At 44.9% G+C, this 24,602-nt stretch overlaps 1 protein-coding gene and 1 pseudogene across 1 annotated transcript in view; one reads left to right on the forward strand and one right to left on the reverse strand.

Annotated features, from left to right (window-relative positions):
* Positions 1 to 2,424: 2,424 nt before the first annotated feature.
* LOC115329846 lies at positions 2,425 to 3,584 on the reverse strand (annotated as a pseudogene).
* A 1,583-nt stretch (positions 3,585 to 5,167) lies between these two features.
* Positions 5,168 to 24,602, forward strand: part of LOC121836656 — a 73,522-nt gene continuing 54,087 nt past the window's right edge. The window contains exon 1 of the mRNA XM_042291616.1: positions 5,168 to 5,303. Within this exon, the coding sequence (XP_042147550.1) occupies positions 5,168 to 5,303 (136 nt within the window). The remainder of the gene's footprint in view (positions 5,304 to 24,602) is intronic.

The following is a 24,602-nucleotide window of genomic DNA, read 5'->3' on the forward strand; positions in this document are numbered from 1 at the left end:
TTCCTCTTCAGCGTTGGCGGTATGCGGCTGGTGGTTTCGATCAACGCTTGAGCAGGCCGCTGCGGACTCCATCACGAGCGATGTGGCCGCCGTAGTCAGGGCCCTCGCCTATGGCTTAGGGTTAGCGGGGCACCCCCGCTTCAAAACTGGAAGTGACCAGAAAATACAAATTGTGCGCTTACGACCAAGAAATCGGTATCCGCGTGCTCCTGGTGGCTTTGGGCACGCGATGCAAACGTTACTCAGTGTCTCTAAGTAAAAATTTCCGCAGGTATTGGTCCTTGTTCGCAGAGCCAATGTAGCTTCCATTCGATCACTTCAACACCTCTTCTTCTTCCTCAACACCTCTTCTTCTTCCGCCAAGGAGCCCCTCCATCTCAAGATTGTGGTGATAAGGCTGTCCAAAAGCTTAGAGATCTTCAAATCTGCCAAAATAGTGCCCAAGTGGGGGAAAGGCTTTATTGGGCGGCAAGGACAATGAAGGACGCTTTACATGTCGGAGAACCTCGAGGGTTTGTGGGAACAGTGTTGTAGAAATACCAGGTTGCACATTCTTTCACCTAATGAGTCGCATGCGCGCTACGACTGCCATTTCAGTTTATTTTGACTACTTTTTGTATTTCCTATGGAAATATACTGCAAAGATTTGTTTCCGGTTCTCCTTTTGCCTGTCCAGAAATGACATGCTTTTTTACACTCTTTAATCTCCCTAATTATTTTGTCTTTTTTCTACCTAACGTGATAAAATCTTTTTTGTCATATCGCAGGAAGCTAAAGATCGCAATAAAGTTTGTTTTTCTTTTCGTCGCAGCCTGTCTATCTCGAAGGAGGATGACCACGTCCAAAATCACTAGATCACTGGTTTATTGTAACCATCGTGGCTGAAATGGAAAATGCCACCAAGCAACACTGCTTGAAAATATTCAGTGCTGTCTTGAGTCATTGTCTATGCTAGTCACTAGCACGGACACCGGGTAGGAACCTCAAATATGCGAACCATTTATTACATGCACAGCAGATACACTGCTCGAAGATGATAACCGTATTAGATATGTTAGCAGGATTCGAAAAAAAAATATAAGTAAACAGCAATAGATAATGAAACTTACGCACAGGAGCCAGGACAATCGACAAAACTTAAAGGGGTTGATGAACCTGGAATTCGGAAAGCAATGGATAAAAAGCATATGACGGGACGCTACAAACCCCAAGACATCATCTATACAGCAATAGCATGGACGGATAGCCCTATTTCTTAAAAAAAGGGTACAATAGAGCAAAGCGCGTGCTTTCTCCTATCTTTTACGAGAGTTGAGTAGAAAAAATTGCTCAACCCCGCCCTTTCATTTCGAAAATTCGGTTCTCCATTCGAGATGTTACTTTATTAGTGGTGCTTCGGGGATTGTAGCATACTATTGCACGGATCTGCTGCCTGGTTTTGTCAATACAAGTTACGGTTCATTAACCATTAACAAAAGTGATGACAGTGGCCAAGCAAAGACTATTTTCACTAGGCTCCGGTACCACATAGTCTCCATCTACCCTCTGGACTGCTCTTCTATTCTCATTCGTGGGCACCACAAACTCAGAGTAGCTCTTGTACGACATAGCAAACCCAGAATACTTGTGCGTTCTCCAGTACAGAAGCAAGAAGCATTTATCAACAGGCACAACCGTCAAAACCCAATCGTTTGGCGTCCATACAAGGAAGTGCGCCACTTTCTTTCGGCAGACATGAAGTTGTGTCTGCAACTGTGTGTAGTGCTTGTGTGAGTCCCTTCGTTGCAAGTCACCTCTAAAGCACTCATACTGTGTGGCACTAAACGCCTCATGCCGCAGTGACCATGGGCACTTGACCTACAATGTGCCCACACCGTGACAGCTGCAGGTCCAGATTCTATCTGGAGAGGACCCAAGGAAGTTATTTTGAACACATCCAGTAAAAAGAAAAAGAAGGGTGATAATAACAGGGCGCCCTGACCTTTTTTACATATGAAGCATGAAATAAGTTCTGGATGCGACCTTTAATGCATATTTCAGCTATATCTACAGCTCCACTCAAGAGCGACATATGTAGTGGCTTGAAATTGGAATAAAGCATTAGGTGCCTGTTACTCATATTATATCATGTACAAGAATTGATGTGATAATAAAATAGATAGTTACGGTGATGCACCTTTCTGGGGATATGGAAGAGTGTAGTTTCAAAAACTGTTGTCTGCTTTGTATATGGTACCTTCTTTGAAAGAAGCGATAGGAAGAAGAAACTGCAGCCACAGGAGCCCACGATGTGTAATGCAGAAACAGCCATGTTGACAATGGCAAATCATGCTAAGCCACAGGCTGTTTGAGCCGATAAAAGTGAGTTTACAATCGTTCTCGACAAATAGATCCTCCAGAACGCAAGACACGCGAATTGCTGCATTAGATCAGGTCGGTCAAGTCAACCACCAACACCATATAGCTTGTTGCAGCAGAGTTAAAGCCGTAGCCATTGCGATATAAATCAAGACATTTGCACCAAATATGCTTTTGCACATTCAAACTTGCGATAAATGTTTTAGGTAGATCCTTGACACCGACCACCAATTCAATGTCGCAGAACCAAAAGTCATTGTGCTTTGTGCACACGTACTCCTGGTACACTTTCTTTGCCACTGTCTCTTTCTCAATCCCCCTGCGGGCGGCCTCAGTGTCGACAGGAGGGCTCCTCCACAGGATCAGGTCCAGGGTGGCCTTCAGCGACGTCTGCACCTGTAGGAGGAAAAATATGACGCCATACTAAGACCTACCTGCAAAAGGCGGGCAAATGTCAACAATGCACACACCTTGTTCAATACCGAGGCGGTTATTCTTTCGTACCGAACTTGCCGCCAGAATATGGCTACTGCCTGGCGTCGTGTGCTCTCCTCGATCCGCTTGATCTCTTTCGTTGATGGGCACAAACATGTCGTATGGCAGTGAAACTCTCCTTGCTCCCGTCCGTCTCACCTTCCTTCAGAAAAATTATTTAGAAACATTAGAAAAAGAACTCTCGAAAATGGGTGCGTCCCACATATATGAATATGTAGAACGTCAGCTTCCGTCCCCTCATGGGCAATGTCGTTCACAATGAGGCACAAGCGTTGCCACAGTGATATTTTGTTAGATCACTTTTGCGCTTATAAAGTACCGTTGATTGTTATATAAATGTTGAAGCTAGCACAAGGGAAAGCACACTGGCCGAAGACATGAATGCTCGGCCCGATAGTATACGGATGTTCAAACTACCCAAGTTTGTTATAAACTGTAAAATTGCTCATCATAGCCCATGTTGTCTTATGCCTCAGGAAACATCGCTATTGTAAGCTAGTTTTGTTGGAGATATTTAAGAACGGAAACAAGTATTTAACTTGCCTTAAGAACGTGTAAGACTGCTCGTCTTGAGATGCCGAGTCTGTGTCCTTGTCGCTCATCTTCGGTATAGACCTGAGAACGACCGCGTGTAGGTTAAGTCTCAGGATCTCCCGGAAGAGGGCTCTGTCGTCAGAGTTGTAGTCGTGGGCCACGTAATTGGGCTCATCAAGAAGACGCCTCCTTGGCATTCCGGGCTTACTTAGGTCCAGTTTGTGCACGGGGACAATGCCTTCCTGCAACGGAGAGAGTTACATTTACACCGCACTTGCTTTTAAAGGCCCCGCAAGTGAAGTAAGAGGTTTGGTCTGACAAAACAATGCTAAGATTGCAAAGTGATGTCTTGCATATGGCTGCCTTTAAATTTCTTGTGCAATCCCAAACATTTTTTTTTTTTTTGCAGATAGAGCATCACAATTTATGAATAGGCACGGTTTATGCTTGGATATCCACTCATGATTAATAATTTATTAAAAAAAACAAAAAAGGTAGCGGCTGTGTGAGGCTAAATATGCAGGTGTCCGACCACTATCCACAAAATGTGTGGATAGGGGTCAGGTGCACATGCGGCGTAGTTCTGGTGCGTACTGATTGTGATCTCCTAAGCTTGCACATAAGAAGGGGGATATTTGACGTCGTGACAGCCAACCGATACTTTCGTACTAATAAAAAATGAATATCTTGATTCAATTATTTTGACGGTACTATGCAAATCATAGTGCATTTCAGCCCCTGCACATGATAGCAAAAAAAAAAGATAATGAAAATCATTTTTATGAGTTCTGAAAATATTGTATGATAGTAGTTAGATATAAAACATATGAGCGATAGAGCATACTTTCTTCGCCGCACTTTGGGTTCATTCACAAGGCTGGGAGGTGCATGATGAGGCCTCTAGAGACATTCTTGAAGTGTACTCAGTACTAAACAAGAATGCTGCAATGTGGCTGCACCCCTCACCTAGACTGGAAGGGAAAATATTATTGTTTATTTATATCTGATGCTTGGGGTCAATGCTGTTACAGATGAGGTTATGGAGGAACTTACTCAGTTTTAGATGTGCAATGGCATGTGCAACGCTAAAGGGCTATGATCCCAACGAAGGGGAAGTGACGTCCATCATTATACCAGCCAACGCGGCGCTTCCCGAGCCGACTCATCCGAACGAGCTCGATCTCGAGCACGAAAGGATGGACGAAGGAAATTCGACCAACGCAATTCCGAAACCACATCGTAGCCCAGCGGGAGCTTCGAAAAACGAGTGGATCTAAGTCGTCAAGATCGGCGGCACCATGAAGAAAACGACTACGAGCGAGAAGAATACGTCATCGCCCTCATTCACCTCGATCCCTCGATAACAATCGCGACAATAGGTGCGCCCGAAGGCACCGGCCAAGCCTTGAAAACGACAGCCGAGCCTGCAGGAATTCTCGCACAAGGCAGTCCTGAAGCGCAAGACGCCGACAGGCCTAAAGCAGTATCTCATGCTCATCGGAGTTACAGGGCAAGAAGCACTAAACACAAGAAGCGCGAGTCGAGAGTGATAGTCAGGTTACTCAAACCTTAGAATCTCATCATGGCAGCGAACAACGATTGAGACGACGCCGCGTTGAATATTCAAGACTATTTCCTCCAAGTTGAAGCTCACCACGTCGTACCCCAAGAGAATACACGCGGAGGAGTCATCCTTGGTGTCAAGAACTACATGACCCATGAATGAATTACGAGATTTATGAGTGCACCGCCGGGCTACGAAGTCCTCTACGCAAGAAGGATGGGGAAATCTAAGACAGTGGTGATCACATTCAAGAGGACCGAGATTCCCAGGTCTATCGAATTTGATTGGAACCGGATCCCCTGCCTCATCTACAAGAAAACCGAGGCGGCCTGTCTCAACGGCGGGAAGGTCGGTCAGAGGGCGGGATCGTGCCCCAAACTTAGGGACTACGCTGGCTTTATATACGAGAGTACAGATACCAGAGGAACGCACAAGTGCACTCCCAAATGTGCCCTCTGTGGAGGACCCCACCACACGTACGACAGGTCATGCAAAAAACAACAACAACAACAACAACAACAACAACAACAACAACAACTACTACAACCCCTGCACTGCGGAGGAGCGGAAAGGGGAAGTAGCTCTGAGCGGAGACGTCCGGCAAAGAATCATTCTCGCTTCAAGTCGAGGAATCGTTCCACGAGCAGAAGAAGGCGCACCCCTTCGAAGAAAAAGGAGTCGCTGAATGCCTGGACCAAGTTAGTACATAGACTGCAGAGTACTTCCAGATTGACGCAGAGTACTTGCGATTCCGAAAAAAAGAGGCTTAAAAAGTAACCTTCAGGCCTAAAAAAAAAAAAAAAAACACAAGAAGAAGAAGATTAATAAGAAGGGCGGTAACAAAGCCAACATCAGGAACCACAACTCCAACGACGACTTCCCTTTCCTTGCGAGGGGAGCCGCCAAAACCTGGGGGAAGCAGTGAGCCAACTTAGGAAGAAATTTTAAGAGTTCAAGGCAGAAAGAAAAAGCAACCGCCTCCTGGAAAGTAAGAGCTACAAGACGACTCTGCCGGACTTCAAGAAAGAAGTCGCCACTAAGTTCAAAGATATCGATAGTAAGTTTCGAAGACATCGACCGGAAATTCCTCATCATCCCCAAGCGCCTCGAAACCGCCGAAGAACGACTGGACAACTTGGACTCGAATTTTGAGAACAATTTCCAGGTCCAAGACCCCAAAGGGAAAGAAGACCGCCAACGAGAATAACGAGATGGAGTCGAGCTCTACGGACTTGACTACCGCTTTTTAGAACTAATTACGGCCTTCAAAACACGGCGTTTCCTCTGTCAACTACCCTCAACTATTTTTGTGCGCCACACATCGAACCTGAAAATATATCCGCAGATAACCTTAGGAACATAATTATTCTTAGCCAAAGTGATCAAATGTGAGTGGCATGTTTATATGTTCATTTTTGTTATATCTATACTATTGTACTGTGACTTTTCTGTTTTAAACATCTTGTTGATGTATCATATGATTTTTCTCTTAATTTTTTTTCTTTTACGCTGCTGACCTCTGGGGGCTCGGGACCAGTCAAGCTGTTTTAACAGCTTTTTTCCCAAGCCCCCACCAACACTGTACCTTATTGTTGGAAATAAAGCTATTATTACTTCTTCGTCCTCGTGAAACATACCTACCATGTTAAAGCTTTGGCAACGGAACTGCAGGAGCATCCACAGCAAGCAGTCGGGCCTCAGCTTGTTTGTGGTGGACAAGCAACCAGCAGTCGTCATGCTGCAAGAACCAGGCATTAAATCCGTGAAAGTCCAGAGCTACGTAACATTCGAAGGAAACCAATACGTCTGCACCTTGGTACACAAGAGGTACCCTGCAATGAAATGCACAGTCCAAACCACCGCGCACTGCATGATCTACCTGCTCCCGCAGGGAGGAATCGCAGCAAGAAACGAACTGAAAATAAGCGTTTTTTACTTCTGAAACGTACACAGTAACACTAAAGCATTGAAGGAATGCATTCAGAAACTCTTCGAAGAGGGCCTAGAGATTGATACCCGACAATCTCAACTCACAACTGACACCTGGAGATGCTACACTCGTCTGAGTAATGGGGCATTAAATGACTTCTCTGATTATATGTGATGCCACTTCATCGCCTGACTTGGGTGCGATAGTCCTGACTAGAGCGGCCTTATCGATAGGTTCCAATCGGGTTGAGGAGTATGCTTTGGCACTTTCTCCAGTAAGCTCTTCGCCTTTTCTGAGAGGGTAACATCTCCGATGACCTGGATACCTTCATAGATCTGCTAGGCCTTCTTAAAAACGAGAGTATTTTACCACAAAGAGCAACAATATGTGCAAATAAGTGGTGTGTGCATTGGCTTTAGGGTGGCTCCTCAATTATGTGATCTGTTTTTGGCAGCATGCGGACGAAACACAGAACAACATAAATGACAAGAATGTCAAAAATACTAACATACCTAAAGAGGTATGTTAGTATTTTTTAGTATTGTGCACCCCAGAGGTTGGAGAAGACATTAATAGTTGTGTGAACAGGGTACTGAAAGGCTTCCAGGAGAGTTGTTTAGACCTGGTTTTCACGCATAAACTACCAGAGGATAACTTCATTGGGTTCCTGGGCCTTGCCTTGGAATCAAAAACAACAACATACTCTGGAGATACGAGCCGCACTCATGCAAAGGCTTTCATCCATATGAATCGGGGCACTCGAAGACTATTAAACGAAGTGTTTGACACCACGTCACTTATGTATGTCGTGAAAAAATTATGTCACCATTAGACTGAACCTAGTTTCGCAAGACAAATGTTTTCATTACGAGAGTTCGGATATCCTGATGATTTCCAGGCAGGTTTGTGCGAAAACCTATGCAAGAAACTCAAACGCACATCACCGAGTAGAATAAAACAAAGTCAAAAGAAACCCGAACGCATATCACAGTGGTGCTAAATCATCATGGAATCACTCTCTGATTAAAAGTTATCGCTGGAAGACAGAACGTGCAGGTGGTGTGTTCTGCCCCAAGCAAGACCTACTCCATGTGCCGCCGAGTAAAGAAGAGAACCCGCCAGGGCAAGAAATGCAACACTGCTCGTAGGACACGATATATACTCAGTGCGAAACTAGAGTGGTCTATTGAATTCCTCATTCTTGTGGCAAGTGCTATATCGGGCACACAGGCTGATGTATCAACAATAGAACTCGAGCGCCCGCAGCGGCAGTAAAGAGCACGTCAGCGCGGCCCCTTTCAGTCCACTGCGGTACTTGTGAGTGTAGTCCAGCTCTCGCTAACGTAAGCATTCTTGCAAGATGAATGAGGGCGATTCGTACCATGCGGACTTGTCGCAGGCCGACTGGTAACTGGATGATTCGTCACGTAGGAACATTGGGCAGTTGGTCACATTGACAGCGCAGAGACGGATATAATAATCTACAAATCGCAATTCACAGTAACTATATATGTTCCCTGACGACTGTGATGTTAGAAAATTAGAACGGGATGTTTTAATAAAACCTAATATACATATAAATGCATGGAATGCCGGAGGCTGTGCATAATCTTTCGAGCATGCATAAATATGCCGTAATATTTCTTCCAGGTTGCTAAATATAATCTATAAGTGCAAATATACTCTGAATAGGAAATACTTAGGAAACAAATCTTTATCATTGTGATATAAGAAATCCAAGAGTTCAAAACACAGTGTTTAGAGCCGCTGTACTAGGCTGTCAATACGGCGGGTGCTGTCGTACTGTCCAGCAATGAAGTGTGTTCGCTTGTTGCAGTCGGCGTGTCTCTTTTATTTTTAAACCTGCCTGTAAAGGCCCCTTCATACACCTGCAACTGAGTAGAACCGATCAAAACAAGACCGGTTTTTAAGACTTACGACGGTGCAGAACCAGCCCCGCAGCAGCGCATCCAGTCCTACGATGGCACAAAAGGCTTAAAAGCCGGTCTTGTCTCCGTCGGTCCTGCTTTGTTGCAAGTATGTGAATTGGCCTTAAATGGTTTTGCCACCTTCAACCTGGGAAATCTTCATTTCATCGAAGTCTAAGTGGCGACGAAGCGGGCATTTCAAACTGGGTGACATCACTAACGACCAAAGGAGTGCACGATAAGATGTTATGTGGAGTTTTACGATTTTCCATTGTAACATAAACAAGTCACTAAAGAAGCAAATATATCAATGCTAAACGTAGAAAAGACTTTGGCACACACCTGCTGGTTAGACGACTCTATGCAGATCTCGGTTGGATCCCCCGCAGGGGTACGGTTGCTTGAAAGTGTAAGAATACAACTCGCAAACGAATCAGTTGTAAGTTCTGCTTTCTATCAATGTAGTTTGCGGCAACTCGTACAAAACAGTGCGTTGTTTTCCACCGTCATATGTATTTAAACGAAAACACATCGTGAGTCAGCATCGCTCTACCTTTCTCCGTCGCAATCACCTCTATATTATTTGGGAATGAAATGTTAGTTCGGCAATGGTCGTTTTCAAGTTGCCGCAACATTCCCCGTTCGGGACACAAAACTTGATTCAGTTTTTTCACCAGTGTGGACAGATGGCCCAGTCCGACGTAGCCCAAAGGGGAAAATAGTATAGCCCAAGAACCGCCAAATACAAAATCGAGGTGAAAGTAGTTGTAGCAAAAATGTAGCCCCTCTTCGTAATTCATAAAATGACTCATGTACTAGGAAACAAGATTTATTGACAAATACCTTCTTCAGAAGCTATATATGACTTTTCACTGACATAACACCACAATGCAAACGTCTCAAAAAGGCACTACGGGAACGAACATTTCCACGAGCCTTTTCATCACGACTTCACCCGTGCGTCACACGTAGAAAAGTGTTCATCGGGTTTAAAATTATCACAACACACATAGCACTCTTTCATTCCACATCGCACATGCAGGATCATTTCTAAAGTGATCGTTTCCATTTTGTTTCGGTGGTTTGTCTTCGTTACGGAAACCAGGCTAAAGACCTCTCCGTGGCGGTGTTCGACACAGGCAAGCACAACAGTGCAAGAACCATCCCTGACAAATTAGAAAAAAGAGGCTCATCAGCTCTGTTCGTGGTTTTGCCACAGTACGCCAGAATTCGCTCAGGTTTTTGCTCACAATGAGAGATGGAAGCTGCGCCTACAAAACGCCATATTCCATTTCAAGGGTTAATGTGCCGCATGTTGCTTTTACTGACGACAGAACTTTTAGAAAGCTGCCGAACGGCGTGAACACAGTTGGGGGTTAGGCACTTAAAATTTCGTAACAACTCCAGGTTCTTGGGCAGTCTCTTCAGCGGTGACCTGAGGCATGCGACTGGGTACATGCGACAACGGTCCAGCATTTCATCATTCTCGTCGCCCAAAAGGGAGCTCTTGTGAAAAGCGCCTAAGAAAACAGTGCCAAAAGCACAAGCACGCACTTGAAGCAAATGCTTCTCCCACTCTGCAGTAGGGAATGTATGCTCGCTGAAAACTATTTTACATAGCATTGATTTCACATACATGTCCAGGTCTTCGAACAGCTTTGCGAGATTGGGGTTTTCTGACTGGAAAAGCTTGTTCACCCTGTCAAATTCTATCACAATAGGCTTAACAAAAAGCATGTATAAGTAGTTATTTTCCTCCTGAAACATGTCATGCAAGAGACGTGCTCTGTAGCACCACTCCGTGGATCGTGCTATCTCAAAGTGCAGCTTCAGTTCATTCCACTGTTCTAGAACTTGACTCATGGCTGCAGCAACACTAAGCTACCTGGTATTCGACATACCGACCAGCCTAAGTTGATTTTCCTCATTCATTGCGAAGTAGATTGATCGACACTGCTCCTGTCTTTTGGGTGAACACGAAAACCAGTTATAACTCTCGCGTACAAGTAACTATATGTTTGCAGGACGAGAACACGTGGCCTCACTACACACCAAGTGCAATGAGTGGCAGATGAACTTGGCGAGGATCAGCTTCGGGTTCTCTTCCTTCATCATAGTGTACACTGATTAGTCATTCCCACACATAACGCTTGCTGCGTCTCTACCGATACCAACGCAATTAGGTACGTTTAAGTGTCAAAGCTCAAGTAAAGACTTGATGTCTAAAAAAATATCATGGGCTGAGCCATCAAAAATGCGAATCAGTCCCGAAAACTGAGACACAAAGTCGCTCGTTCTTTTGGAAAAGTATCGTACAGCAACACCAAGCTCCTTCGTGCACGATCTGTCCGAACTCTCGTCGAGAATCAGCGAGTACGGCTGTTGACAAACAACTTTTATGAACATTTCGTGGAAAGTGGGGCCAAATACCTTAGTAACCAACGCGGTACACTGTGTGCGCCGCAAGGTCGTCCCAGTTGCGATGCTTGAGTCTTGAAACGTTCTTGTCAGGACTGGAGTCAGATGGTCGGCTGAACTGAGCGAACTGTGAGCAACCACATATGCAGTCAGGCTTAGCTCCGCCAGCTTCAACTTGGTTACTGTCGGCTCTGATGGCCCAGGCTTAGAAAGCGAGTCAATTGGTCTTGTCGCCGCAGTCGTCTTCATGGCTCTCAAATTATCAATTTGCTTCTGCCTGGTAATGTGCAGGTTAAGGTCTTGCATATGAGGCCTTAACTTGCACTTGCAAATCTTGCAGAACGCTATGTCCGTCGTCTCGCTGTTCGACTCTTCACAGGAGGATGTAATCTAGCCTCTTATAAAACACTTCCGAGCTTAACGCAAGCTACCATACTTCGGAATACAAAACGCACTTATGTGATAGAACATACCGGGTGACATATTAAGCTCTTGCCTTTCAAAGCTGGGTCCCGCTCCCATCCCTTCTTGTACTTTCCGTGATATTTTTCACACTTCCCAATTTTCATCCAGAGTCCAGAGGGGTCTGGATAGAACCGCGACCGGCTTTATACGTCCTGGTTAGGTTAAGACATTTGTCTTTCTGCTTCTCTTACCCCCCTCCAGCCCTCTGACCTCTTACCACACACAAAAGCCGCATGTCCCAAGTAACCTTCATATCAGGCACAAACGAGATATCCGAACACCTTCACTGTGCTTTGAACATCTGCAGTCTGCAATCGTCCCCAGGCATGCCCACAATACGGCGCCTCACACGACGGCGGGTGCGAATCATCCGAGCCAAAATGCGTCAACTGTCGTCAGAGACGTCCCCGTCCTGCCCAACCCAATGTCGAGAGGTCGCCATCTCGCGTTACCGCTCAGGAAACAACGCAACATTCCAGGATGCTCGCGAAGCACTCCGCAACTCCTCCTCAGCCAAGCCAGACGAGAAGTCACGCAGTGCGCAGGGTAGCACCCCCTCAGACAAGAATGTTCCCCCAGACGCGCGTCCTTCTCCGATCGGCACTCATGCACCGGCGGTGTCAGCCCTGCCTGCCAAGAAACCGACGCCACTCCCGGCACCAGCCACTCAGTCTCCGGCATCACGGTAAAACAGACCTGGGCAAAAACTGTCAAAAGCTCGAAGCCATCAAAAGGCCGCGTCACCCAAGCTCGAAGCCTTCAAAAGGCCGCATCACCCAAGAGAAGCCTCGCGCCGTAGCGGCATTTCCACCGCCCACCGAAAAAAAGACGCCGTGAACTTCGAATGGGGTGGAAAACAATGACAGGCATTCGACGAGCTAAAGTGACGGCTCCAGTCACCACCGAATCTCGACGCCTTCGACCAATCAGCCGAAACTGTAGTTCACACGGACGCCAGCAATAAATACAGGACTTGGAGCGCTACTCGTCCAATGACAAGAGTGTGCAGAGTGCGTGATCGCATACGCTAGTCGGACGCTGTCGAATGTGAAATGCAATTACTTGATGACAGAGAAGAAATGTCTGGCCGTCGTTTGAGCCATCACAAAATTCTGCCCGGACTTGTACGGGAGTCCTTTTCGAGTGGTCACCGACCACCACTCGCTGCGTTGGTTAGCGAGCCTGAAGAACCCATCGGGACGCCTCGCTCGGTGGGGCCTACGACTGCAAGAGTAAGACGTGACCGTGATCTAAATGTCAGGCCAAACACACAGCAACGCCGACTGCATGTACAGAGCCCTCCTCGAGTCAGCTACTGGCTGTGGCGAAGACGACGACGATCACTTTCTTGGCGCAGTGAGCGTTCACGGTATGGCAGCTCTCCAGCGGGACGATCCTGAGCTGCGCGCACTGATGGACCACTTGGAGGGACGAGGGGGTACGATTCCCCGAGCCTTTTCACGTGCCCTACCAACATTCGCCGTCCGGCAAGAGATTCTCTACAAAGAGAACTACGAGAACAGCAACTCTACGTGGCTCCCGGTAATCCCTACAAGTCTTCGAGAAGAGATCTTCCAAGCGTGCCACGGCGACCCGGCATCAGGTCACCTTGGTTATAGCCGGACTTTTGCAAGGATCTGAGATAGGTACTACTTGCCCAGGCTCTCGAAGATTTTTCACCTCTACACACAATAGTGCCACGAGTGCCAGCGACGGAAAAAACCACCGAAGAAGCCGGTGGCCTCCTGCAGCCGATCGCGCCCTCGACTGCACCGTTCCAGCAGATTGGAATGAACCTGCCTGGACCTCTCCCGCTGTCACGTCGCCTTCCACTGCTGCTCATGGTGAGATCAGTTCGTGTAAAACTGCTGTTCATATCTAAGATGTAAACCTCTTTCAACAGTACCGGTAGCCACAACAAGCCTTTGCGACGCGGAGGGCAGCATCACGTCGCCTTCCACTGCTGCTAGTGGTGAGATCAATTGGTGTAAAACTGCTGTTCATATCTAAGATGCAAACCTCGTTCAACAGCACCAGTAGCCACAAGAAGGTTTTGCGACGCAGAGGGCAGCATCACTTCGCCTTCCACTGCTGCTCATGGTAAATAAGGCACCATGACAGAACAGCACACGACAAAACAGCACGCGGCAAAACAGCACGGTCAAAACAGCACACGTCAAAACAGCACAGCGTCAATACAGCACGAGAACCAAACAGCACGCGTCAAAATAGCTCGCGACAAAACAGCATATCGTCAAAACGGCACAGCGACAGAAGAGCACGTGCCAAAACAGCACGGCGTCAAAACCGCACAGTGTCAGAACAGCACAGCGTCAAAACAGGACATTGACAATAGAGGTAGGGTTTGGCGTTTTTGGTCTTAATTATTTAGAAATTCGGCGTATATTTTTCGGTTTTTATTGCAGGCAGAAGTTTTCGGTTTATTCCTGAGTATATTTGTAGACTCATAAACTTTTCAATTATTTTCGGTTTATTGACGTAAACCAGTATACTGACGAAAATGCAATATTTGAAGGCGTTTGTTTAAAATGAATAGTGAGTGAACCAGGTACTGGATTTTTAATTGTTGCTGTCTGTGGCAGCCGACGCGAACTGTTCTGCAAGAAGCACTGGGGCCCTATCGTGATCTGGCATTATCGTCGTGGGCTCGTATTTGTACACAGGACGAACATGAGCTTTACTACCACTTCGGTCGGAGAGGCATATATTAAAATCCCAAAATTCGCAAGCATTGTACTCGGTGCGCCTTTCCCTCATTTTCACGACTGCGAGAGGTGGTTCATTCGCGCAGTCCAAGAAACGACAATAAATCAATCGTATTTATGCCTTCCTCTAGTAGACGGAAGCTAAGGGGTGTTAAAAAAATGTGCGGCATTTACGGATGCCCCTTAATTTTATTGTTCGGTTCACGATTAAACTCTCTTCTTTGAAAAAAGAATTGGGCACACAAATTCCTATTAGGTGAAAAACCCAGATTTCGTCCTGAAAACTATTGCTTCGGTTCAACTTTTGTTGAAAGTTGAACCGATCTCAAAGACTGGCTAAAATCTGCGGAAGGAAGTGGTCATACGGTCAGTAATGAAGCACATTCCCCCACCCACCCCTCCAGACGCCCTCGAAAATACTGACCTTTTTCAGTTAAAACCGAATTTTTAAAAAGATTTCGTCGTACTTTTACCGGTCTTATCGGGTTAAGCCGAAAACGCTGAACCATAAATACAGCGATGGAGTTAAGAAATGCATGTCTCAAAGTAGGCACTGTAAAGGAATGGAGGGTCTAGGCCAATTCGTCGAAGGTCATCTCGTCGACGGCCAATTTGTCGAATCCGTTCTCATCGGAGCAAGTTAAGAGTGGGGAGTATACTCGATGCGCACATGAAGGCTCCCTGGGCAGTACCGAAGCCCCCGCTGTTGCGTATTCTGGCTATTTCTCGAGCAGTTCTGCTAATAATGAAGCTCCAGTTTGCTGGTGATGTCGTCTACAATAAATGATTCAATGGCACGCAATGTATTGCTCTTAGTTGTTAAAAACAAAACAGAAAGTGTGTGCGGCAACGGCGTGCTTAGCGCATGCTGTACGGCAACAGCATTGAGACTGTGGCATATGTTTCTGCTTCACCGGTTTCCACTCGATCGAGGCCTTCGTCGGTAATAATTTGTAAATTTATCTCAAAACAACTTCTCGCCTGCAAGCTGAAGCCGCGTGTTTCCGGGACATTTTATTTACGGCAAATGAACCCCGCAGAATCGTTGCCCATGATACACCTTGAATTCGCTCGACATTAAAGTTACCTTATCCTTCCGGTTCTATCAATGCATCTGTAATCGGCGCATCTCCCGCTTTTTTAACTTATAAATTCCTTTTTTGCAATAACTTTTCGTCTTTCGTTGGTTCTAAAAAAAAGTAAAAAAATAACAACAAAAAAAAAAAAAAACAGACAACGCGCCCAACATCGACGGGAAGATATCACCTCTAACTACCCAATCTCTTCAGAGATCATCGTAGTTAAGTAGTAGTGACTACTGCAAACTTCGTTTGTTTTTAGCAATAACACAGCAGCACCAGTCCGGACACTGACTTAGCATTGAAATAGGCAATAAACTCCTTTATAATCTAGCGACAATAAATGAAAGGGTTAAGGAAGTTCTAAAATATTCGCGCAGAGAGAGGTGAAGAGCGCGCTCGAAGTTGCTACATGAGTGCTGTTTTGTCGCTGTGCTGTTTTGACGCCGTGCTGTTTTGGCACGTGCTCTTCTGTCGCTGTGTCGTTTTGACGCTGTGCTGTTTTGTCGCGTGCTATTTTGACGCCTGCTGTTTTGTCGCCATCCGATTTTGACGCTGTGCTGTTTTGACGCGTGCTGTTTTGACCGGGCTGTTTTGTCGCGTGCTGTTTTGTTGTGTGCTGTTCTGTCGCGTTCCCGGTAAATAAATGTCCAACACGAATTCTCTTTTTGCAAACATTCGCGTTTTACAATGAAACACTTTTCAGAACAAATGCCGGTGTCCAGCTCTCATGATCAGCTCTTTGACCACAGCGCTCCATCTTCGTCTGGTAGCCGTTCTGAGTTACTTGGGGCCTGTGAGTCTATGGCTTGGCCTCTCCATATCATTAATCACTGCACTGATGTCCGGGATTAGAAGTCTTAGATGGTACGTCATTTGCATTTTTTTAGTCGCTTCAAAAGTGGCGGGCGAGGCTTGTTTTGCCATGTAGCTGCAAGCTCGGTATTTTACAGTAATGCCATATATGGCGCGTTGTACTCAGTATGAATTTCGTGTAGCCTGATTTATTTTTGCACTCGGTATTGTCTTCGACAGGCTCTGGCCGTTCAACACCTAGTTCCACCAAGTGCACAAGACGACCCATGGACGTCATAAAACGCCTTCAAGCCAAGGTTTCCAGTTAGAGGAAGACAATCGCAAGGCTGCGGAAGGAACAGAAGCAGAAGCCTCGGTCTGTTTTAGAAGCTCTCGTAATGGTGCGTCCTTTTGTGAGTGAACAGGTGTTTGAACTGATCTCGTCACAGGCAAAATTAAGGTGCGAAGGACGGCAAAAACGGTTCCCACTGTGACTCAAGAAGTTTGCCTTGCACCTAAATTTTCATGGTCCCCAGGCTTACCGTTTCTTGTCGTCACATATAACGCTTCCCACACAGCGTGCTTTGCGAAGGTGGCTGTCAAACGTAAAAATTACTCCAGGTATCATACCTGGTGTCATGGCCTCCATGAAATCCCAAACGCGGTCTTGGAGCGCTGGGGATCGTGTGTGTACTTTGATTTTTGACGAGATAGTGCTAAAAAAGAACTTATCTTATAATGTCACACACGACATTGTTCATGGAGTTACCGATGACGGTGCAGAACGAACTTCCACCATTGCACACAGAGCCCTGGTTGTTCTTCTCTCTGGAATTTCTAAAAAGTGGGTGCAGCCTCTTGCATACACTATTGGGCACACATCAACACCGTCCTCTGTCATCCGCAATCTCCTCATTTCATTGATTCAGGAACTTAAAACTGTTGGAATCACAGTAAAGGGGAGCGTCCAACGTATGCTTGGTCAACCAACTATGTGTCTGTTCAATAGCCATTTTTTGAGGTTGAAAATGAACACGTTTATTTTATCTTCGACGTTCCACACCTCATCAAGACAACTAGGATTAACCTTCAAGCGCACAAGCTTTGCATTGTAAGTGTGGTCATTGACTGGACGTATATTGTTCAGCTTTATCGTTCAAATCACGAGATGCGACAGCGTTTGGCTCCAAAACTGACTGAGTGACATATATTCCAGAAACCTTTCAGCAATATGAAAGTTAAGCGTGCCACACAAGTCCTAAGCGCCTCAGTGTGTTTAGCGATTCTATCCCGTGTCTATTCTAGGGAGCTTCCTGCCGCAGCCATGGCTACAGCATACTTCTGCGATCGTATGGACAAACTGTTTGATTGCCTAAATAGCACAAAACTCAAAAAGACGGGACAGAAGTTGCGCTATGGCATTCTGAAAGGAGAATCTGAGCTGGTTGATTTCCTTCACCAGCAGCTTTCGTGGATTGCAACATGGAAGTTTCAGGGTAGGAGGCAACCCCAAACCGTGACAGGGTGGCAAATTACTATAAAGAGTATTCTCAGTTGGCCAGGAGACAGCAGCCCGAACATGTCTTCTGGAGCGCTTTTCTTCTTCTTGATGCAGTTGGTCTCCGTTCCATATCAGCAGAAGGGCACGATTACTGCTGCCGACAAGTTCTACCCGCGTCACCCCCCGGCATCGACCTACACTTGGCCGCTAAGTGACGAAGCACAGCCATCTGCTGCTGACCTGCAAGGCATCACCATTGGCCGATAAAGCTCGTCAACGGCATCGACGTCATCAACGCTATCGTATTCGGGGGATATAAAAGAGATCCCAGCGCCTGTGCGCCTCAGTTGGCCAGGAGACAGCAGCCCGAACATGTCTTCTAGAGCACTTTTCTTCTTCTTGATGCAGTTGGTCTCCGTTCCATATCAGCAGAAGGGCACGATCACTGCTGCCGACAAGTTCTACCCGCGTCACCCCCCGGCATCGACCCACACTTGGCCGCTTAGTGACGAAGCACAGCCATCTGCTGCTGACCTGCATGGCACCACCATTGGCCGACAAATCTCGTCAACGGCATCGACGTCATCAACGCTACCGTCTTCGGGGGATATAAAAGAGGTCCCAGCGCCTGTGCGCCTCAGTTGGCCAGGAGACAGCAGCCCGAACATGTCTTCTAGAGCACTTTTCTTCTTCTTGATGCAGGTTAGTCCAATTAACCACTGTCACCCCTATAGGAGCAAAGATCTTCGTCTGCTGCTGTTCCCGAGCCAACAGACGTTGTGTACTGCCTTTTCTGAAAGTATGTGTGTGCTGTACAATTTGTTATTGCAGTGTGGTGATGTTGAGCTAAATTCAGGTCCCACTGTAGAAGAAATGTCCGACGAAATAATGAAATCGCAAAAGAATATTGAAGGTGACATTACTGAAATCAAAGAAAATATAAAGAAAACCGAAGGCTCAATCACCGCTCTCAACACTAGACTAAAAGAAGGGGAAGAAAAATTCGTAAAAATAAACCTAATAAAAACAAAAGCGCTTGCATGTGAAACCGCGGTAGCAACAATGGAGAGAACTATACACAGCCTGACAACAAAATTGGATGACCTAGAAAATAGAAGTCGCCGAAACAACATCATTATACGCGGTATTAGTGAAGCCGAGGATGAAAATGAAACCAGCCTTACCGACATCGTCCAAGAAACGATATTAAACGACAAACTTGGCATCACCGTTAATGGAATTGAGCGCTTGCACAGACTGGGCAAAAAACAAGAGGGAAGGAACCTGCCCGTAATACTTAAACTTGTAGACTCCAGAGAGAAAATACTTATACTTAAAAATACATTCAAACTCAAGAATACTACCACCAAAATAAGTGAAGACTTCTCAAAACGTGTTCAGAACATCCGACAACGTTTATGGGAAAGTTCAGAGACCGAACGAGCAAGAGGTGAACGAATTAAACTGAGGTTCGACAAGATTATAATAAACAACGTTACATACGCTTGGGATGAAGTACGAGGGGAGAGATACAGGCTATCAGGACCTTCAAGACCATGACATTTAACTAACAAAAGATCACAGCTGCACCTAATTAATATAAGCGCTAGAAGCATTGTGAACAAAACGACCGAGTTAGAACAAATTTTTCTTACACGAGAGCCAGACATAGTCATTATTACTGAGACATGGCTTAACCCATCGATAAACGACTCTGAAATAATTCCGCCTAACTACACAATACTCAGAAATGATCGACCAACCAGAGGGGGAGGCGTTGCACTTTTGATAAAATCTGGACTTCAATACGCTCGCTTAGACGATATCAAAAAGCAGGAATCAGTTTGGTGCACTATTCAGATTAATAGCACACGCGTAATAGTCGGCGGAATTTATCGACCCCCAAACGCTGACGCGTCTGTTTTGGAAGATATAAAAGAGTACCTTTTACTGCATGTGAAAAATCACAATAAGATCGTTCCCTTGCTGGCGATTTAAACCTACCTCACATCAACTGAAAAATGTTGCATCCAGGATTGGATGAAAGGGAAAGTGCAGAAGCATTACTTGATATCGCCTTTACGTTTAATCTCGACCAACTTGTATGCAAACCCACAAGAGTTCAGGTTCTTCGCAATCTCGACTTGATCTTGTCCTGATTAGCAACGAGCTATCCGACAGCAGTGATGTAGACGTTTGCGATGGTATCAGCGATCATAATATGATTGTCGCCTCTTTTCCCCTAAGAATGCACAATCGTGACTTGTCAACTACTACTTCTCTGTACGACTTCACGAGTGCAGATGATGTTTCCATCTTGGATCATGTCGAACTCTCCCTCGATTTACTTTGCTTGCTTTCAAAAACAGAAAATGTGTGTATGAATGACTTGTGGGACTTATTCAAGAAAATTGTTGTCGAATGCATTACTAAATATGTTCCAACAAAAAATAAAAAAATAAACAAGAAGAATCCTTGGATTACACGTGAGATAATCCAAACTGGCCGTAGAATTTCAAGACTGCGAAAAAAGAAAAAAAAAGAAAACAGCCACATCAACAGACAAATATTGCCTTCTTGAACTGAACCAAATCCATAAACAAACGATATCCTCAGCTAAGGCACGGTACTTCAACTATACACTTCCGAACTTTTTGGTATCCTCGCCAAAAAAATTCTGGAGACACTTTCGATCGAAGTGAAAGATGACACACTTTCCTAATAAATGGTACTTTAACACAAGAAGCATCCGTAATCGCTGAAGGTCTAAATACTAATTTTGTTTCTATGTTCACCACTGATAACCATTATGTACTTCCTGTTGAAAATTTAGATGATATACCAGTGATCGATGAACTGCACATATATGAAGAAGGTATCTTGTCCTTACTGCTTAACCTTGACGATAAAAAAGTCTCGGCCCAGATTTAATTCCCACGGCTTTTTTGAAGCGATATGCTGAATAAATTTCTAAATACCTGCATATAATTTTCCAAAAATCCTTGTCTCTCCGTTCCCTTCCCGATGATTGGGAAGTTTCGAAAATAGTTCCCATCTTAAAATCCGGAAAACAAACAAAAGTCACAAACTATCGACCAATATCAATGACTTCCCAATGCTGCAAGATAGTAGAACATATCATATGCTCGCATCTCACAAACCATCTAAAAGTCCACTCTATAATAACTAAAGAACAGCATGGTTTTAGGAGGCGACTTTCAACTGTAACTCAGCTTCTGGAAACAACCCATGAATTTAGCGAATGCTTAAATAAACGTTCTCAGACAGATGCCATCCTTCTAGACCTGGCAAAAGCTTTCGATAAGGTGTCCCACGACAAACCTTTAGCTAAATTACAAGTAACTCTTAAATCGGACTCCTTATTGAGATGGTTCGAGAATTATCTTAAAGCTAGAAGTCAGTATGTTACATTTAACAATAACGTATCCAGCGTATCACCAGTAACCTCAGGAGTGCCCCAGGGCCGGTTTGCTCATCTTGCGGACGCGGCTGCGGCCAAGAGGGATTTTTCTGCCACGTGACCAGCTCCACAGGGACAAGGAAGTACCTAGCGTCCCTGCCTAATGGCGGAGAAATCCGTATCGCTTCAAGCACAGAAACCTAATTTCGCTCGTAGACCCTGACTGCAGGGACTTTCAACTGGAGTACAATTGACCGCCCCCTTATACTGTAGGAGCGGCAGGTAAAGTTACAGCCAGGGAGGGTAAATAGGAGCCAAAAAAAAGAAAAAAAAAGCACGAGATAAAAGCGGCGGCAGTATATTGATATTCTGCCGCCAACGCTGGCGGCCCGCGCCTTCTGCTGTGGTCGAGAGGTTAGAGCGCCGGCGCTTGGACGTCGCGGCGCGGAAGTCACGGGTTCAAATCGCGCCAAAAACTCTCTTTTTTTTTTTCTTGTATTTGACTGCACTCACACTAAGAATGTAGACAAGGCCCTATGAGCTCTATAAAATCATTGGGCGGGTAGTTCTGACTCACCGGTTCGTTGTTCATGACCACGGAAGAGCGCATACATGTCTCTGGCTTTCTTTACCAACATCCCCCACGCCTACTGCATCTGCCGTACAGTCCGCGGAAAGTTGACAATATCTTCCCTTGCCCGTCTCTTCGTTCGCCAGGTAACTTTGCTGCTGAATTTTTCTAGAATTTGTTGTTTTCGTTTTCCAACTGCTCTAATTCATTCCATTTGTTGATCCAAACTCATTTTAGGTGTTTGGGCTAGAGGTATGGTTTGCGATGTCGACGCCTGCTTTATTTTTGCATTCGGTTGTGATCGTCTTCTATTCTAACTAAAATTCAACAAGTAATGTGTTAATATTACAAAACGATTGACACAGCAAAATGTAAAGAGTAAAAATATACCTCTTATTACATTCCATGCAAGTAAAGGTATGATCTCTTTTATTTCGGTTTTATGACTTTCTCAGACGTTTGACGTACTGCCTTGCCTGTACGATTTTGACCAATCAGTGCATCCACAGCTGCTAGTTTTTATTACTTTTTGCTTATTTTGTGTAAGTTTTTTTTTTGTTAATTGCCACAATTGCAGTTTCTTTTTACTACTAAACGGGCGTCTCCTGTTATTGAAAGGAGTCGTAGCAAGAGCGTTTTATATTAAAAAAACACATAAAATTATAGTTGCTGGGGAAAGGATGCTTGTTTCGGCTCCGTTTGTGTGAAAGCCATATCGATGCGGTTACCTTGGTTTCCTTTTATTGAACATGATGAAACGATTGTATTAGCGCGTTAACTTGCCTTGATCTTTTTTTTTTTCTTCCCAGTGTTTCGATTGAACAGGTTTGACTAACAGTAAAAATAGTGTAAGGCGAAGTAGTGCAAGTGGATGATTCGTGAAAAGGATCACAGTTAAAAAATTAGACACGCGCAAAATACGAAAGAAAAAAAAAAGAACTGAAGCGATTTGAACCCGGAACTTTCACGCCGCGTCGACAAGTACCGGCGCTCTAACCTCTCGACCACAGAATGAAGAGCGAGCCGGCGGCGCTGGCGGAGGTATATAAATATACTGCCACCGCTTTTATCTCGCGTGTTTTATTTTCTTTCTTTCGGCTGATATTTACCCTTCCTGGCCGTAACTTTACCTGCCGCTCCTACAGTTTAAGGGGGCGGTTAATTGGACTCCAGTTGAAAGTCCCTGCAGTCAGTGTCTACGAGCAAAATTAGGTTTTTGTGCTTGAAGCGATACGGATTTCTCCGCCATTAGGCAGGGACGCTAGGTACTTCCTTGTCCCCGTGGAGCTGGTCACGTGACAGAAAAATCCCTCTTGGCCGCAGCCGCGTCCGCGGCCGCAGGATGAGCAAACCGGCCCAGGAAACGGTTCTGGCGGGTGTGTTGTTTTTAATATTTATTAATGATATCGTAAAAATATTGATGTTCGCATAAAAATGTTCGCAGATGATTGCGTACAAAACTCTGAAGTAAAAACACGTAATGATCAAATAAACTTAAATAATAACTTGAAAAAAAATATATAACTGGTGCAATGATTGGAAAATGGCATTAAATAAAGAGAAATCTGTCAGCATGACGATCTCACGTAAAAAAAAAACCACTGGTGTTTGACTAGGAGTTGTCCGGATATAAGTTTAGCAGTGTAACTAAATATGGATACCTAGGACTTATTTTCTCTTCGGAACTAAAATGGGACAACCATATTGATTACATAGTAAACAGAGCCAACAACAAATTATGGTATTTAAAACGAATCTTGAAAGATGCTCCGTCTACCACTAAACTGCTCGTTTATAAAGTTTTGATACGTCCCCTTCTTGAATATGCGAGCGTTGTATGGGACCCGTTTACACAAAAAAACGTAGACAATTTAGAAATGGTTCAGAGAAGAGCCTTTAGGTTTGTGTTCAACAAATTAGGACGTAACCATTCCCCTTCAAAGCTAATCTGTCAAACTGATTTAATGCACTTGCAAACTAGGAGAAAAATAGCCCGCCTTAAAACCCTCTTCCAAATCATCAATCACTCCATTAAAATTCCACAGGACAAATAATAACTTTCACGACTAGAACTGATACCAGATTTACGCATTCCAAAACGATTATTGAATACCGGTCCCGAATTGATTCCTTTAAATATTCTTTTTTCCCACTCACAATATCGGAGTGGAACAAGCTACCCAGGCATGTCGTTGACAGTGATAATGTTTCTTTGTTTTTAGGCCAACTAGCACCTTATGTTTAAATAGATTGTTTTGTAGCTGGAACAGCACTTTAACTATAACTACTTCATTGAAATTAACCTTCTGCTTTATTGGTGCTGCGGGACCTTGAATTTGTATTTGTGCATGTAGTGTCAGAGTTTTCTTTTTTTTCAACTTGCTTTGACTTATGCCTTGTCTGATGTCGATTCCAATCTGTATTTCCTATCGTGTAGTTGTATTGGAACGTGACCACGTTGTGTTATCATTGTTCATTATGTGTTGAATTGTGCCACTTTTATTGTATTCCTTCCAAGGAATGATAGTATTGTTAAATAAATAAAATTCTTTGGGAGGACCTTTCAACCAACCACGACTTTCAGTTTTTGCTTACACGACGACTGCAGCAAGATGCGCTCGAGAACATGTTCGGAACAATCAGACAAAAACAGGGATGCAACACGAATCCCAATGTATACCAGTTCACCTCAGGTCTGAAGCATATAGGGACAAAAAAACTCTTTAAACTCTCGAACAGTGGAAACGTTGGGGATGACAAGGCTGGTCTCCTCCACGAAATTTCGATATTTTCACTCAATGAAAGTTCAATTGCCGA

The sequence above is a fragment of the Ixodes scapularis genome, unplaced genomic scaffold (assembly GCF_016920785.2).
Source record: "Ixodes scapularis isolate PalLabHiFi unplaced genomic scaffold, ASM1692078v2 PGA_scaffold2__306_contigs__length_199485367, whole genome shotgun sequence".
Classification (NCBI taxonomy): Eukaryota; Metazoa; Arthropoda; class Arachnida; order Ixodida; family Ixodidae; genus Ixodes; species Ixodes scapularis.